At 34.4% G+C, this 15,111-nt stretch overlaps 2 protein-coding genes across 6 annotated transcripts; one reads left to right on the forward strand and one right to left on the reverse strand.

The window, feature by feature from the left end:
• The first annotated feature begins 4,365 nt into the window (after positions 1-4,365).
• Positions 4,366-11,649, forward strand: LOC129302257 (inositol-tetrakisphosphate 1-kinase 3-like). 5 transcript variants are annotated; one of them, XM_054940999.1, is made up of 11 exons: positions 4,366-5,009; positions 5,556-5,637; positions 5,848-5,880; positions 7,437-7,557; positions 7,668-7,760; positions 8,087-8,206; positions 8,298-8,474; positions 8,971-9,026; positions 9,117-9,201; positions 9,360-9,481; positions 11,252-11,649. In XM_054940999.1, exons 1-10 carry the CDS (start codon positions 4,381-4,383, stop codon positions 9,446-9,448), a joined length of 1,485 nt encoding a protein of 494 aa, XP_054796974.1. In that variant the 5' UTR covers positions 4,366-4,380; the 3' UTR covers positions 9,449-9,481; positions 11,252-11,649. The 5 variants fall into 5 exon arrangements, with proteins under 5 accessions (XP_054796974.1, XP_054796975.1, XP_054796973.1 ...); XM_054941000.1 differs by having other exon boundaries at positions 11,343-11,649; XM_054940998.1 differs by lacking the exon at positions 11,252-11,649 and adding an exon at positions 9,616-10,080.
• LOC129302259 (50S ribosomal protein 6, chloroplastic) lies at positions 10,228-10,914 on the reverse strand. The gene has a single exon (XM_054941003.1). It carries the CDS (start codon positions 10,821-10,823, stop codon positions 10,416-10,418), a length of 408 nt encoding a protein of 135 aa, XP_054796978.1. The 5' UTR covers positions 10,824-10,914; the 3' UTR covers positions 10,228-10,415.
• Positions 11,650-15,111: the final 3,462 nt, after the last annotated feature.

A 15,111-nucleotide genomic window follows, 5' to 3' on the forward strand; every position in this document is an offset into this window, starting at 1 on the left:
TTTGATTAAGCATTTATATATCTAAAGTAGATCACGAGATCGAAGCTTATATAATATACAATGATAAGGCAATTACGGAGAAGTGCTTATCCAATTCATAATAAAACCATGGCTTTGAAAAGGCTGATTATTTAAAATTCCCATGCAATTCGCCTTTTTAATTAATTAGGTTTAGTTTCAAATTTCTCGTCGTTTATGTATGAAACATAACAGCTGCACTGCTGCGTGGTCGTGGGGCTTTTAGAATCTTGTGTTTAAATAATCTCATGTTCTCTTGACCAGCAACATGGGTCGTTTTATCTTAATACGCGATCGACTGGTGACTGTCCTTGAAAACCCCCTCCTTTTTAATTTTTATTTTTTAAATTCATCATTAATTATTACCATTTCATTGTGATATTTAATTCAACAAAGCTTTTCAACTGTTTGTTTTCTTTCTGAAAAAAATATCTCTGTGTTCTTTTTAATGTACAAACCACATCCATGCACTGGGCTCCATATCTCGTTCTGTCTTTTTGCCTATGTGATAACGATCCCTTCGGAGCACCTCTTAGCAATAAGACAAAAATCTATGGGGCATGCATGGAAGTTTGATTACACATATACAGCACACACACTTACAACTTATAATTCTCTCTGCGGAGATTAAGATTTTATTAATAATTTGTTTTTAAGTAATAGTATTATGTTAGTCACATCCCCTGAATATAGGAGAATTGAGAGATTAAAAGACAAGCAAGAGAAAAGCAAGTTAATCAATAATTTAAGATGTAGGAAACCCAATATATGATGGATTAGGTCTGATATTAATCTAGCTGGCAAAAGCTACTCAGCTTGGGGGGATCTTTTTCGAGATTAAAACAGCATCTGTGAAAAATGCAAATTCACGAAGAAATTAAATTAGGGTAATTAAATATTTAATTTTTTAATTTTATATAAGGTTTTATTTTGGTCCCTTAAATTTAAAAAGTATATTATTAGTCCTTTAATCCTAACACATTTAATTTCATCAACAAAAGTTTTATATATTAAACATTTAAATATTAACAACACATTCACATAATAGACATATTGAATTTAATTTTTTTAATTTAAATTTATTAATATAAAAAATAATTATTTTAAATTAATGACATTAGGGTTAGAAGATTAAAAAATGCTTTATAAATTAAAAAATTAAATATATATTTTAGCCTACAATATTATTGATCTAGCCTATAACCTATAGGAAGATTGGGATTTTTCAAATCCTAGAATATTGTATTCATGTCTCTGGGCTCTGCCCTTCATGACAGAAGTCAGCTTGCTTTTAACATTGTAAAGGGTACCATAAGTCCACTTACGAGAGATTGGGAGATTTGTTATAAGTATGTTTTTGGATAAGCTTATGCTTGCATTAATTAACTTATCTTGCTTTGTTATTTTCCCTAAGTTTGTCTTCATTTGTAGTTTTTTTAAATAATAATATATAATAATATTCGCATGCGACCCTTAGTACAAAAAGAAGGAAGGTTAGACCTGTATAATTTGAAATTAAGTAAAATCGTATATAATGTGATAAGATTTTTTTTTTTGGCATAATGTTAGTGCATGACTAATCTTGAACGATTTAAATAATCTTACAGGGGGGTGCATCGTGTATTTAATTTTTTAAATTTAATTTATTTAATTACAAATATTTTTACATTCTATAATTTTGAATAGAAATATTGCAATTTAACTAACAAGAAATGGTAAATGATAATAAACTTTAAAAGTGTTTTGACTTTTGAATCAAGCTCAAATCTCTTTGAGGAAAATACGCACACGGGACACGTTTTTAAAGATATGCAAGTGATGTTGGTAAAAATAATAATAATAATAATAAAATAAAATAAAATAAAAGCCGGTGATGGCGTAGCAGGCATGTTCGGCATAACGTTAATTTTGATTATTTGAGCTTAACAGAAAAAACTAATTATTAATAAAAAGACGAATCAAAATTTAAATCTTTATTTAAAAATTATTCAACAATAATTTAAACATAATTATTTTTAATAAAAAGATATTTGCAGGGAATCAAATTTTTTTTATTATAGTGCACGAAAAAATGCAAAAAGAAGAAGAAAAAGAGCACACCGCTCGCACGCAATTTCTATCATTTTTTATTCAAGTGCTGTCACATTTGACTATCATCAAATCCCATATCTATATATCATGCAAAGGATTGAATAATTTGAAGGAGGACTCTGCCTTAATTTATTGAGATGCTTTTTGCAGGATTATAGTTTTTGGTGAATTGGTGGCAGAACTGGCAGTCCACGCTCACCTCAAGTGCTCATATCTTTACTGTTTTTGTGTGTGTTTCAGTCTTTCAGATCACATGTAGCATTTCCATTATATTTTATCAAGCTTTCACGTGTCATTAAATTAAACATAATTAAAAACATTATTTTCACCTGACATGCATGCATCGCATGTTAGTTCTTATAAAGGACAAATGCGACCTGACTAACCGGATGAAAATTTTTACGACCTGTGTAATTTTTATTCAAATTTTGAAGTTATTAGTTTAAATATAAAACTTGAAATAATCAATAATATCATTTATTTTTTATAATCAGTGGGACACTAGATTTTAAAATTTAAGCATGAAAAAAGTGAATGAAACATCCCTAAATTTAAAAGTAAAGACTCCCCCACAGATGTATTTTAATTTTAAAATGACTACTCCCTCCATTAAAAAATATAAGACATTTTTTAAAGAGTTGAATGTTAAAATGTAAGACATTTTTAATCTATTGAGATATAATTATTATCTTTTTTCTAAAAGTGCCCCTATTGATAATGACTTTATATTTGTTATAGGGTGTTTAATAAAAATAAATATAAAAAGACACGGTTGGTTGGAAAGCAGGTAACTATTTTATTGAGAAATAAGATTTGATAAAAAATATTTTATATTTTTAAACAAAAAAAATATCTATTATATTTAGCTTATAAAAAGCCCTTTTTCGTAAAGATAACACACCAACTCCTACCTTCTAGTCTAGTTTCTTATAATATTTTAGGGTGTGTGTGTGTGTTATATTTATATTCTGAAATTTTTATAAATAAATACTAATTATTTGTACAAAATGAAACAATTGATTTTTATACATTTTATGAGAATTAACTAATAATTCAAATGAATGTTAAAAATTATGAGTGGCAACTTATTCTTATTTTTATTTTTATCAATAGGGTTGGGTCTGACAGAGATTAATGCCTTGTATGATAAACCAATAAATTTTATTAGAAAATATGCTCGTATTTAGTATTGAATGCCACCGCAAGATTACTAGCACAAAACTTGTTGACACCTTTGGCCCTATTTGGTACACAAACTTCAATTTAAAGAGATTGAGATTGGGATTGAGAGTGAGAATAAAGTTTTAAAATTATGTTTGGTGTGGAGTAATATTATAAGAAAATATTTAATTTTATTTTATTTCATAATTAAATAAAAATATAAAAATACTATATTACCCCACAAAAAATATAAATTGAATATTTACGTCATTATCATCAGAACACTTCCCTCCCCCTAAAATAGAACATCTATGGCCACAGAAGAAATGCTTCCACTAGTTATCCACGTCGTCTACTTCCTCTTCTTTCTTCTTCTTGTTGCTCTTCTCCCCCAAAAAGAATACTCATGGCTACACAAGAGAACCTCATTGCCGCCCTCTCTTTTGTTTTTTTTTTTCCTTCTGGTTTGAACTAAAAAATGAGAACGACGAAGATGTAGATGACGGCAAAGTCAACGATGATGGCAAGATCTAGTGGCCATAGCTCGAGCTCAGACTAATTATGTAGATGAGGTTGTCAATTGTTCTTCTCCTTCTCTCATCTTCAACGTCCTCCTTCTCCCTACAAATCTGATAATGATGTCGGTCGAGAGACTGGTAATGACAGAGGAAACGCCAGTGTTGCTCGCTCTGAAAGGAGGGCAAGGACGGAGAGGTGACATGGAGATGAAGGAGGGGCGAGCAGAGGGAAGGAGATGATGGAGAGATAATGAGGTGTAATTTGATCTAAAAATAATCAATTATAGTATTGATTTTTCAGTACCATGGGAGGTAGTAGTATTGAGTAATCCCATTTAGATGGGATTAGTATTGAAATTAAATTTTTCTTTCCTTCGTACCACCAAATATGAAAAGGTGAGATTATCTAATATCACTTTTAGTCCCACTCTCTCATTTTTTTTCTACCAAACATAACCTCTGCGTAATAAATGCGGAGGACAGGGGCAAAACGGAAAGCAAGAAAACGCACAGGCATAAATAAGCGGCAATAATAGAATTGTTTGCAGTTGCGCCTCGTGGCAGATAACGTTTGGGGCGTGACTGGGGAGTCATGTGCAGACAGACGTACATATCAGAAAACGCTCACAACGCAACTCCGAAGCGTGATTCTAACGCGTGGAATTATGATGACTGCTCAGTATCTTTACTCCTGTACAGCTCAGCACCACCCGATCCCTCCCTCCGTCCTCTCTATTTATACTCCCCTCCACCCCTCACTTTCCCACCGTTATTTGTTCTGTTGTATCATACTCGTTCTTCACCCCCTGAAAATCCCTGCTCTCTTCTCTTTCTCTATTTCTTTACCTCTCTGTGGCTCTCCTCCTCTCTCGCTCTTCGCCTTCTCTTCCACGGATCTTCCACTCTGACCGACTTTCTCGCTCTTTCGCCCTCTCTGGTTCTTTTTTCTTTTTTTGGGGGAAGGCCGGGGGAATTTCGGCACCACCTGGAAATTTTTCCAGGGATAAGCAAGCCCATGAGGTTGATAGAAGAATTGCCATGTAGGAATAGGAATGGAGGTGAGGTCGAGGAAGTAGAGGACGTAAATTTGGCCCAAAATGAATGGTGTCCGGTTGTAAATGGTGGATTTCCCTCGCAGAAGAGGGTGGTTGTGGTTGGCTATGCTCTCACCTCTAAAAAGACCAAGAGCTTTTTGCAGCCAAAGCTTGAGGGTTTAGCTAGGTAAAAATTCATCAATGAATACAAACCTATATCGACGGACTGATGATAAATATTCTCCGCCTGTGTTCTTCCTAAATTATTTCTTTTGATTAATTTCAAATTCTAAAGTGACTTATGTCATGTCCAAAGGGTTTCATTCCCTTGGAAGAACGAATATTAAAGCAAGTTCTTTTCTGCTAAGAATATGCTCGTACAACGTACGTCATTTTCGTTTGGTCCGTGTGAAAGTGAAAAGTAACCATGTAATCTTCTTAGCATCTGCTGGTAGATATTTTACTATTTCCCGATTGTTTTTAAGAGCATTTGATTTTTGGAGAACTGGAACCGTATTGAAAAAGTTCCCGACATTGACTCATAAATTTGTCTATGGAATTTTTCTGCCTATTGCAACCTAAAGTTTATAGGAGATAATTTTTTTCCCCTGCCGTATTTTGTTTGCTACTCTATCCAGTACTTATCTATGAGATAAAATTGTCGGCAATATGCCTCTGTACGTTCTGGTATTGGCTTAGTTACTGATTACTATTACTGCAAAACTTTGTGCAGGAATAAGGGGATACTCTTTGTTGCTATTGATCATAATAGACCTCTTTCAGATCAAGGTCCTTTTGATGTTGTGTTGCACAAGGTTGTAATTGTTCTTTCCTCAATGTCCTGCATTTTGTTCTTCTTCTACTGCTTCTCACCAGATGCTGGTGCGCTCACCACCTAAAAAGTCTAGATATTATTTTTCTGCGTGTAAATCCACACCACAGGCTCTAAAGATTTGTTGCTCTTTTTGCTTACTGCGTCTTTCTCTCTCTCTTTTTTTTTTCCCTTAATTTTTTGGGGAATGCAGTTAGCAGGGAAAGAGTGGCGCCGGATTCTTGAGGTCGGTTCAGTTTTCCTTTCTGCTACAAGTCTATAGAACTCTGCCATATTCAGTGTTTTAAACGTGATGATTATGCTCTATTGCTGCTGTATTTTTTCCATGTATCTGGTGCTAAGATTGGGATGAAATAAACACTAGAAACGCTGGTCAACGACCAGTTTTTTAACATACTGTCTGACATAACTTGCAGAGCACTTCCTCTATCTTTCGTAATGAATTATGAACCAGTAGTTGAGGTCGAGGCCTCATGGGTTCGAGTGAGTGATGGTGTTGCTACTCTCATGGTCCTCTGGCTGAGATGTTCAGGTTTCTTTTGCAAATCTTTCCAAAAAATATATTTTCTTAAAATTCTTTGGAGGGAGTTCACTGCTTCGGGGATTCTTGGTCCCCCATTTTGCTGTCTTAGAGAGAGATGCCTCACCACATTTCCTTTTGTATTCTCATCCTCTATTTGCCTGTAGCGTTAGCTGTAATTCTAGATCCAGGTGCTACTACTATAGTTGGCTTTTCTGTAGAACTACTTTGAGTATTTTGTGATTTGGCAAATCGACATTTTATGCTTTTAGGTTGTCAGATTGTCTGCATCACTTCACCACTTGGTGCTCTAACATTATTTTTTTTAAATAGTTATTAAAAGTGTTTTATTACTTTCATAGCTGTACATCCACTAAACAGCATCACTGCAATATTGGAATTCTAGGACCATCATCTCGCATCTTTCACTAACCAGTTTTTTTTAGTGTTACCGTCATTTGTGAAGCATCCCGTTTGTATTTAGGTGTCTACGTTGCCGTTATATGCATGATGCGGGTAATTGTGTTTAGCCTCATCATCCATGGGATGCTTTCAGTGATGCTTAGTCCAAGTTCCAAGTAGAGATCTAAATCCCTTGTTCTGCAAGGGAGGAAATTTAGATGGGAGATCCGAGAATGCTTGAAGAGGGCACGATAGGATTGGTTAGGAAAGATATGGATGTGAAATGCTTCTTTGGAAGTGTGGTTTAAACTCCGGAACAGGAAGAAGCAGGATAGATTTAAGACAAATTTTGGCTGATGTTTTAAGATTCATAAATTTTCTCTAGTTCTTCCTGCCTTGCTTCCATGATTGATACCCTGCCTATTATCCCAAACCATTTCCAGTTGAAGTAGAAAGAAAAAAGAACAAGTTTTAATCTATTGAATAATTAATTTATTACTCTTATCCTATTCGGCAGTCTTTTAATTAAACTATTCGAGAGTTACACACACACACACACACACTGATAAATCACGAGTTATAAATTTATTCTGCCCGTCCTTGTTATCCAAATAAATGGTTAGACTCACTATTCCTTCGTCTCTTAGCATTATTCAGGTGAAATATTCATGACTTCCTGAATTGCAGTTTCTATTGGGGTGCTATTCTGTTATGACATAAAAATAACTTTCTAGTGTGAAACGGGGTGTGTTTTGAACAAAAATGAAGGATTCCATACAATTGGGAAGCAAGTTTGTATGTTTCATTTTTGTCTAATTATTGATAAACAATCTTTTTTTACCTCCTGCCTATATTTGTAGGATTATAGGCAGTCGCATCCTGATGTCACCGTTCTGGATCCTCCTGATGCCATCCAGCATATACGCAATAGGCAATACATGCTTCAGGCTGTTGATGAATTGAAGCTTTCTGAATCCTTTGGTAACCTCTCTTTTCAAACAACGAAAAAGAATGCCAACTGGAATTACAATCTGTATGCTCAATTGTGAAATTAATTTGACCAAATAATATTCTTATTTACTAAAACGCAGGCAAGGTATGTGTTCCTAGGCAGCTAGTGGTGAAGAAGGATGCATCTTCTATCCCTGAGTTGGTTAACAAAGCTGGGCTGACATTGCCACTGGGTAAGCATATGTTTTATCTTTCTATTAATATTGAGGGGTTGTTACCAAAAAGAATATTGAGGGGTCTATGTTGCCGATGCTAATGCATTTAGCCTGTCCATGTCTATTGCAAGCGAAATTATTGGCACCGTGGAGGCCAAGTGAAACATGAGAATAGGGAAGGCAATAGGCAATAATATCCGTTTTGTGCTTATCAAAAAACATATCCTTTGTGTGCAAGATTGGCTCAGTTGCTACTTAACCGATTTGCAGAAGTCCTGATTAGCGAATTTTTGAAACTTATTTTATTTTCCCGTATTATATGTGCAATTTCAAAATCATTCTAGTTGCAAAGCCACTTGTTGCTGATGGAAGTGCAAAGTCCCATGAATTATCCCTTGCTTATGGGGCATATTCTCTTCAAAAACTAGAACCTCCTCTTGTCCTGCAAGAGTTTGTTAACCATGGTAAGCAGATAATTATTTATGAAGCGATATTATTACGTTTAAGTTGCTCCAAATACGTGGATAACCCATTTGCCCTTTTCTCCTGTTATAGGAGGGGTTCTCTTCAAGGTCTATGTAGTTGGTGATGCCATTAAGGTAGTCAGACGGTTTTCCCTGCCTGATTTTTGCGAACGGCAACTCTCCAAAGATGATGGCATATATTATTTTCCAAGGGTTTCTTGTGCTGCAGCTTCTGCAGATGATGCAGATCTGGATCCCATTGTTGCTGGTAAGTTATATATAAAGCATTTTCAACCTTATCAACCAACGGTCTTTTCAGACAGGTTTTAGCATTGTTTGCCCTAAAATGAGAGGGTGAAAGAACCAACCCCTGATAAGAACCAACCTTATCTAGCTTTACCTTGCGATTTATAACACTAGAGAATGGGTATTTTAGCGTCAATTCTTTTTTCTTTTTCCTTTTTTGCATGAGCACCTAGTATTTTGGGTCTGTGTTACTCGAATAGTACGCACTTAATGGGGCCCAAACTAATCTGGATGGGTATGATTATTAGTTTTGAAACTTCCAGGTGCTATCATTCTAATTTTTTATGCATTCACAATTGTAAGGATTTAGTTTTAAGGTTTGTTAGTAAACAGAGTCTGAGGTATCCGAAGAAATAATGCGTACCCATGGTGTCAAAATTTAGAAGACTTCATTTAATCATGTCATGATTTCATAATATCTGGTCCTTCCTTTTAATTTGTATTATCTCTCTCTGCAGAGCTTCCTCCAAGACCTTTACTTGAGAGACTCGCGAAGGAACTGCGAAGGCGACTGGTAACTTTGCAATCCATCCGTTTGATAGGTGCACGTTATTGATGAAAGGACTAATCTTTTTACGTTGTGCGTCATGGTTATCACTTCCAGGGCCTCCGCCTTTTCAACTTGGATATCATACGTGAGCTTGGGAAAAGAGATGCCTATTACGTCATTGACATAAACTACTTCCCTGGCAAGTGCAAACGTTTACCCTATACAAACCAGATCTTGCTATTTACCTTTTCTTTTTCCTGCTTGATACAGGGATTCGATATAACTATTAAGTTTCCTTAAAATATATGTTCTCTCTACTACCCTTTATGGTCTTAAAATAGTTTTAACTTGGGGCAGGATATGGAAAGATGCCAGAATACGAACACATATTTACAGACTTCCTCTTAAGCCTTGTTCCTGCAAAGTACAAGAAAAATCCAGGCTAGAAAGCACTATGGAAGTGTTAGTGCCTCCAAGAGGTAAAAACATGGTCTGCTTCTCCCTGGGTTTTGAAGTAATCATTTCTCAATTATTCCTGCAATACCTTGGGCACCATATAATATAAGTTATAAACATTTTTTTCCATTTGTCGCGATACTTGTGGAAATTCCAGGATGAGAACTTGTGTTGCAAACTTGGAACTGCACCTTGATCCTGTGCACACCAGTTAGTCTAATCTTATGACTGAAACCTAGTGCAGCCACTGGGAATAACAATTAGTGCCGATGCGTGACTCGTTGCATCAGCAAGTATTTACACCAGATGGTCCTGTGTTTCTTTCTAAATGTTCGTGACTAGGCCGTCACAATGTGAAATGTAAAGGGGCGGTACTTATTGCACTGCGATTCGAAGAAGGTGATCGTGATTGCCGCCGCAAATGTTGATAACAAGATCGATCTTTTTTCCTCTGGTGAATAGAAATATGACTTTTTTCAGCCGTTTTTTAGGGGTCATAAACGACCTTGAGTCTTTAACTAGAGACTAGGTAGGTGGATTGCAAATGTACTACTGACGGTTGTTAGCTGTAAATAGCTGAAGGAGAGAGTTGCTTTGCAGAATTTCATTAACCATTTGTCCATGGAATGTACTTTACAGTTTCCTGTTCAGTAGCATTCGTCTCCTCCGTGGAACTTGCCTTGGCAAAGGATCTTTGAAAAATTAAAACCATCCCAAGATTAACTTAGCCCACCGAGCTCAGCTAGTGCTAGTGCCAAGAAAACAATCGTTCACACAAACTATGAACTAAATTAGTAACGACTAGCCACAGTGGGCGTGTAAATAAAACTTTTTCCTCATGCAAAAGAGGGTCTCGCGAGAAATTAACGGGAAGGGGAAACACAAATGCAATAACAAGCAGCAGCAGCAGCGTTAAATACAACATGTCAAACACAAGAATGAGAATGCGATTACTGACTAACCAGCGGTTGCTGGTTGTGAAGTAGGAGGTGCATCCGAGGACACTTCGGGCGCAGCAGGGGAAACCAGAGTCCAATCAGGAGGCAGCGGCGGCAACGGAGGGTACGCCGTCGGCTTCCGCTTTATATCCCACGGCTGCGTCTTCTTCGGCCTCGTCTTCATGTGGTGCGCCGTCGCCTTCTTATTCGGCCTCGACGAGCACTCTATCGCCAACCCATCTCCCTCCATTCCGACTCTTGCACTTCCCTTTCTCCAATTCTCGCCGCCGCCTCTTCCGAACGACGGCGAGGATTGAGGCGCAGTCGACAACCTGGAGACAAATATAGCCGACACCGACATCTTCGTACTCTTTTCACTTCCGGTGCTCTGAGATAACCTCTCAATTCGCTCCGCGATCTCCCTCATCCTTTTTCAATTCATTTGCATCCTTTAACATCATCTCTGGATTTTTTTCCCCCAAATTCCCAAACTAGCCTCCATTGCTCTCCTTTTTCTTCTTCTTTTGGGTCTCCAATTGCTTGACGTTTTATCGACCTGTTACTAATCGTAGGCCTACTAGATTCTCTTCCTATTGGACCTTCCAGTTAATGGGCCCTAGCCTTCTGAATCAATATTGTGTCCACTTTACATCAGCTAAATTCCTTTTTAATTTACCGAAAAAAGCCTTTTTTAGCCCATTTCTCTAAGGAAGTCGTTGGAATAAAATTTTGTTGGGATTTCAGGATTTGTTTGACACTGCGTGTAGAATTTGACCTCATTAGATAAGGCCTGCCAAGATTCGAATAATTTAGAATGTGGGTACAAGTAAACCTTTTTTCCTGTTTCTTCCACAGAATGCTATTGAGCTCCATGAAACCCATAGTTGATTTTCGAGCTTGCCCGAAAAAAGAAGATAGCTTTTTATTTATGTCATGACTTGGCCAGATGTTTGTGGGACCCAAGAAGGATACGTGGCTTCGGAGGTGGTGCCTTTGCATGATGCTGTTATTAGTAACCTAATGGAAAAGACATCTCAACAATGTGAAGCCAGGGCTATAGACGAGGAGAGATTGTTTGTAAAGAGGGTGAGAAAAATTGTGATTGTGCTTCTCTTTTCTGTTGCTTCTTTCTCTTAGCCTTCCCCCTGTGTCCTTCTGATCTGTATTTCTCTTTATTTTGATATTTCTTCCTGCAACTTCTGTAATTCCCAGTGACGGATGTTTGATTAATAATACATTGAGCTTATCAGTTACATTCTTGAGTTCTTTTCTACTTATTTGGTTGAGTACGTAACAATTTATTTGCTGTAATTTTTTTACATTTATTACCAAACACTGATGAATTATTTAATTTTTTTCATGCATGATGAATATTTTTATACTCATTCCATTTCATTCTTGTCTGTGACATTGCAAAATATTTTCCTACTCGGGGCCTGAATATTGTGGACTTGGGAGGCGAAGAGAAGGAAATCTACATCTAATTATGCAGAGCATCTTAACATCACATGCCTTCCACTTCACGAGTGGCACGGGACAAAAAGGGAAAACAAATGCAAGATTTGTAGTGTTGTGCCGGTAATTTAACACGTAGCTAATGTCCGTTATGCTTGCCTATTTTTTTAACTCTGCTTTTCAGGGCAGCTGATTTAAAATTAAATAGAGTAACATCAACCTTTATAGGTCTGTTTAGAGAGGCGGGTGGTGAAAGGTGTTGGACTGTTTTCTTTTGATTTGAGTCTTTTTTTTTTTTTGGAGGGGGGGGGTAATATTTAGTCCCATTTTTATTCCACAAAAAAAAAAAATAGAGCATCTGGCGCTGAATAGCATGCCTGGTCGTGCATGTCAGCCTCTCCGTGATATTGTAAGTATTGGAATATCAGCAGATTTGAGAGAATCCAGCGCGGATTCAAAAGTCTCATTTATAAATCCACGCTTAACATTTCAGAAAATTTATTTAATCTTATTTATAAGTTATAATATAATATTTAAAAAAATTAATATTATTTTTTATGAGAGAAAAAATAACATACTATCACTTTTTAAAATTTTTATACAGTGACATATTCAAAATTTTATACTCTTTTATTTTTTATATTAATATTGATGAAGTTGGTAAAAATGACTTATAAAAAAAAATAGATGAGTATTGATCTTCACTTTCCCAACGCATTCTTGTTAGAATCGGGAATAAAGGTCGGGCCTAAAGAGTCAAGCTTAAAGGCCCTATTTAAACTAAGGTGTTCAATTTGGACTCGTCCTGATTGGTCCGATATTGTCCTGATCATATCAAGATGGGTCTTGTCCCAGCCTGAAAATAATCGAAACAGGACAGGACAGAAAAAATGTTCGGGACGAGATGAGACGAGACACGGGATTACTATCAGGATGTCCCGTCCCGTCTCAAATATTATATATACATTATTTTTTATTTTAAATATATTAATTATATTAATATAATTTATATTATATTAATTATATTAATTATAATTTCAATACTTGCAGTTATTTAAAACTAATTTTTTTATTAATAATTTTAATGACATTGAGTAAACATGATAATATTTTTTATAATATGTTAATTATATTAATATAATTTATTCTCATATCTATCTATTTAATAATTTTTATTTATAACATATTTCTTACTTTATTTTTAGAAGAATAATCAGCTTAGCACATCTCCAATAAATAAGAAGAATAATGATTTGATATTGTGCTTGACTTGCCTATTGTTACTACTCTTATAACCTAAAAATCACTTATATTTGCTATTATAAAGTGTAGTTGTGATTGATATAATTAAATAATTGACTTTAAATTATTGTGGATATGTACTTATGTTGTTTTGATTTTAAACTTAATAAATTATATGATTTAAATTTTTAATGAACGTTATTATTCAGATCTTTCTCCAATATTATTCAATTTATCGGGATGGTGGGACATCTCAATCTTATCTCAGTCTCGTCCTGACTTCTAACCAGACAAGACGATTTTTGAGACAGGATGTAACAAGGGACCAAAATTCAGTCCCAATTTTTTTCAAGATGGGACATAGGACGAGGGTGTCCCGGTCTGGTCCCATCTCATGAACACTCATAATTTAAATAAAGGTTCGGGCTTTAAAAATAAATTTTTTTACGTAATCAAGCTTTGAAGACTTGGCCTTGATAAGTCCTGTAAAAAGAGGCTTGGGTCCGGGCTACATTTTAAATCCTATTATATTATTATTATTATTATTATTATTATTATTATTATTATTATTATTATTATTATTATTAGTGAAACACGTGTTTGAAATCAATGATATACTCACCTAATCCTACGTGCATTATATTATTATTAATTTTAATTTATTCTAAGACTAATTTAATATAATTTAATATATATTAGTGTATAGGATAAAATTTATAAAATTTTTTATTTTTCTATAATTATTATGTTTGTGTATTTATAAAAAAAATATCTTTTAACCAAGATTTAAATTTTATTACTAGACTTCTAAATGTGTGTTGTTTAATTTTTAAAAAATTATGAGGAGTTTAATTTTTTAAAAATTTTAAAATATTTTAATGAATTTATAATGCTTAATTTTATTTTAACTTTTTTTATATTTTAAAATAGGGTTTGTGGGCCTGACCTTGAGCCTTTTACATAAGGATCAGGCTTGACAAATAGGGTTAAAAATAAGAAATTAAACTTTAAGGCTCAAGTTTTTAAAAACTAAATCTTTTAAAATTGAGCCTGTTTATTTTTTTGAACTCTAGTTCTTGTATGCAGTTTGCTATCCACCTCATTAAAATAACTTCAACATCTTAATAAGAAAGTTTGCAAGGAAAGCCATCAATGAGACCTGGTTAGGGTAGACTGTTCTGATAGGCCCTGTGTATTTTCAGAACTAGGCTCAACACTCTACATAATTTTGATATACAAAGGATTTTTAGACTTTATGCTTATACTAGCCCGTAACATTGTATAATATTTTTTAAAAAAGTTATTTTAATTTATATATGTAAATAATATAATTTTTAAAAAAATTATTCAAAGCCATGAAAATAAAGTTGGCAGGGTTGGTGAAATTGCACCACTTTCTCCAAGCAAACTTCTCCTTCAATGACATAATATTTTTTAATAATGAAAGTTAATGACAAGGATTAGATAATGGATTCTAGGTAATAAGACAATTTAAACTTGTGTGATTTATATAATATTTTGGGATCCGCATTATTTTAATTACCCTCCAAGTTTATTCTTTTTTTATATTTTTTGTTAAATTGCTTTGTAATTTATACATGTATTAGTATAATTAAAAATTCAAGTTTTTTAAAAAGCCAAAAAAAAAAAAGAATTGACCCTGATCCTTGTTAATACGTATAGGATTTGAGAAAAGTAATGATTTTATGGTAAAAAAATTTGAACCCTCAATAGTCGAGTTTATAAAGGTTGGCCTAATCTTTATTGATAGATTTGTTAGCAAGTTTTGTATATTCTAATCAATTCTCTAAATTTTTTTACTATTATCTCTACTATTTTTTCCCATCTTACCCAGACTTTTTATTTTTTGAGGCCTTTTTACTAAATCCTCCGTCTTTTTTCTTTTCCTTTTTATTTGAGTTTGTACCTTTTGAGTTATCTCATGCCCATAATTTTTACCCCCCCACCCTCTTATTTCTCTTATTTCTCCTCTTTTTTGTATGTGTTTTCCACATTGA

The sequence above is a fragment of the Prosopis cineraria genome, unplaced genomic scaffold (assembly GCF_029017545.1).
Source record: "Prosopis cineraria cultivar Desert tree isolate PC_DT_omini unplaced genomic scaffold, ASM2901754v1 PC2, whole genome shotgun sequence".
NCBI lineage: Eukaryota > Viridiplantae > Streptophyta > Magnoliopsida > Fabales > Fabaceae > Prosopis > Prosopis cineraria.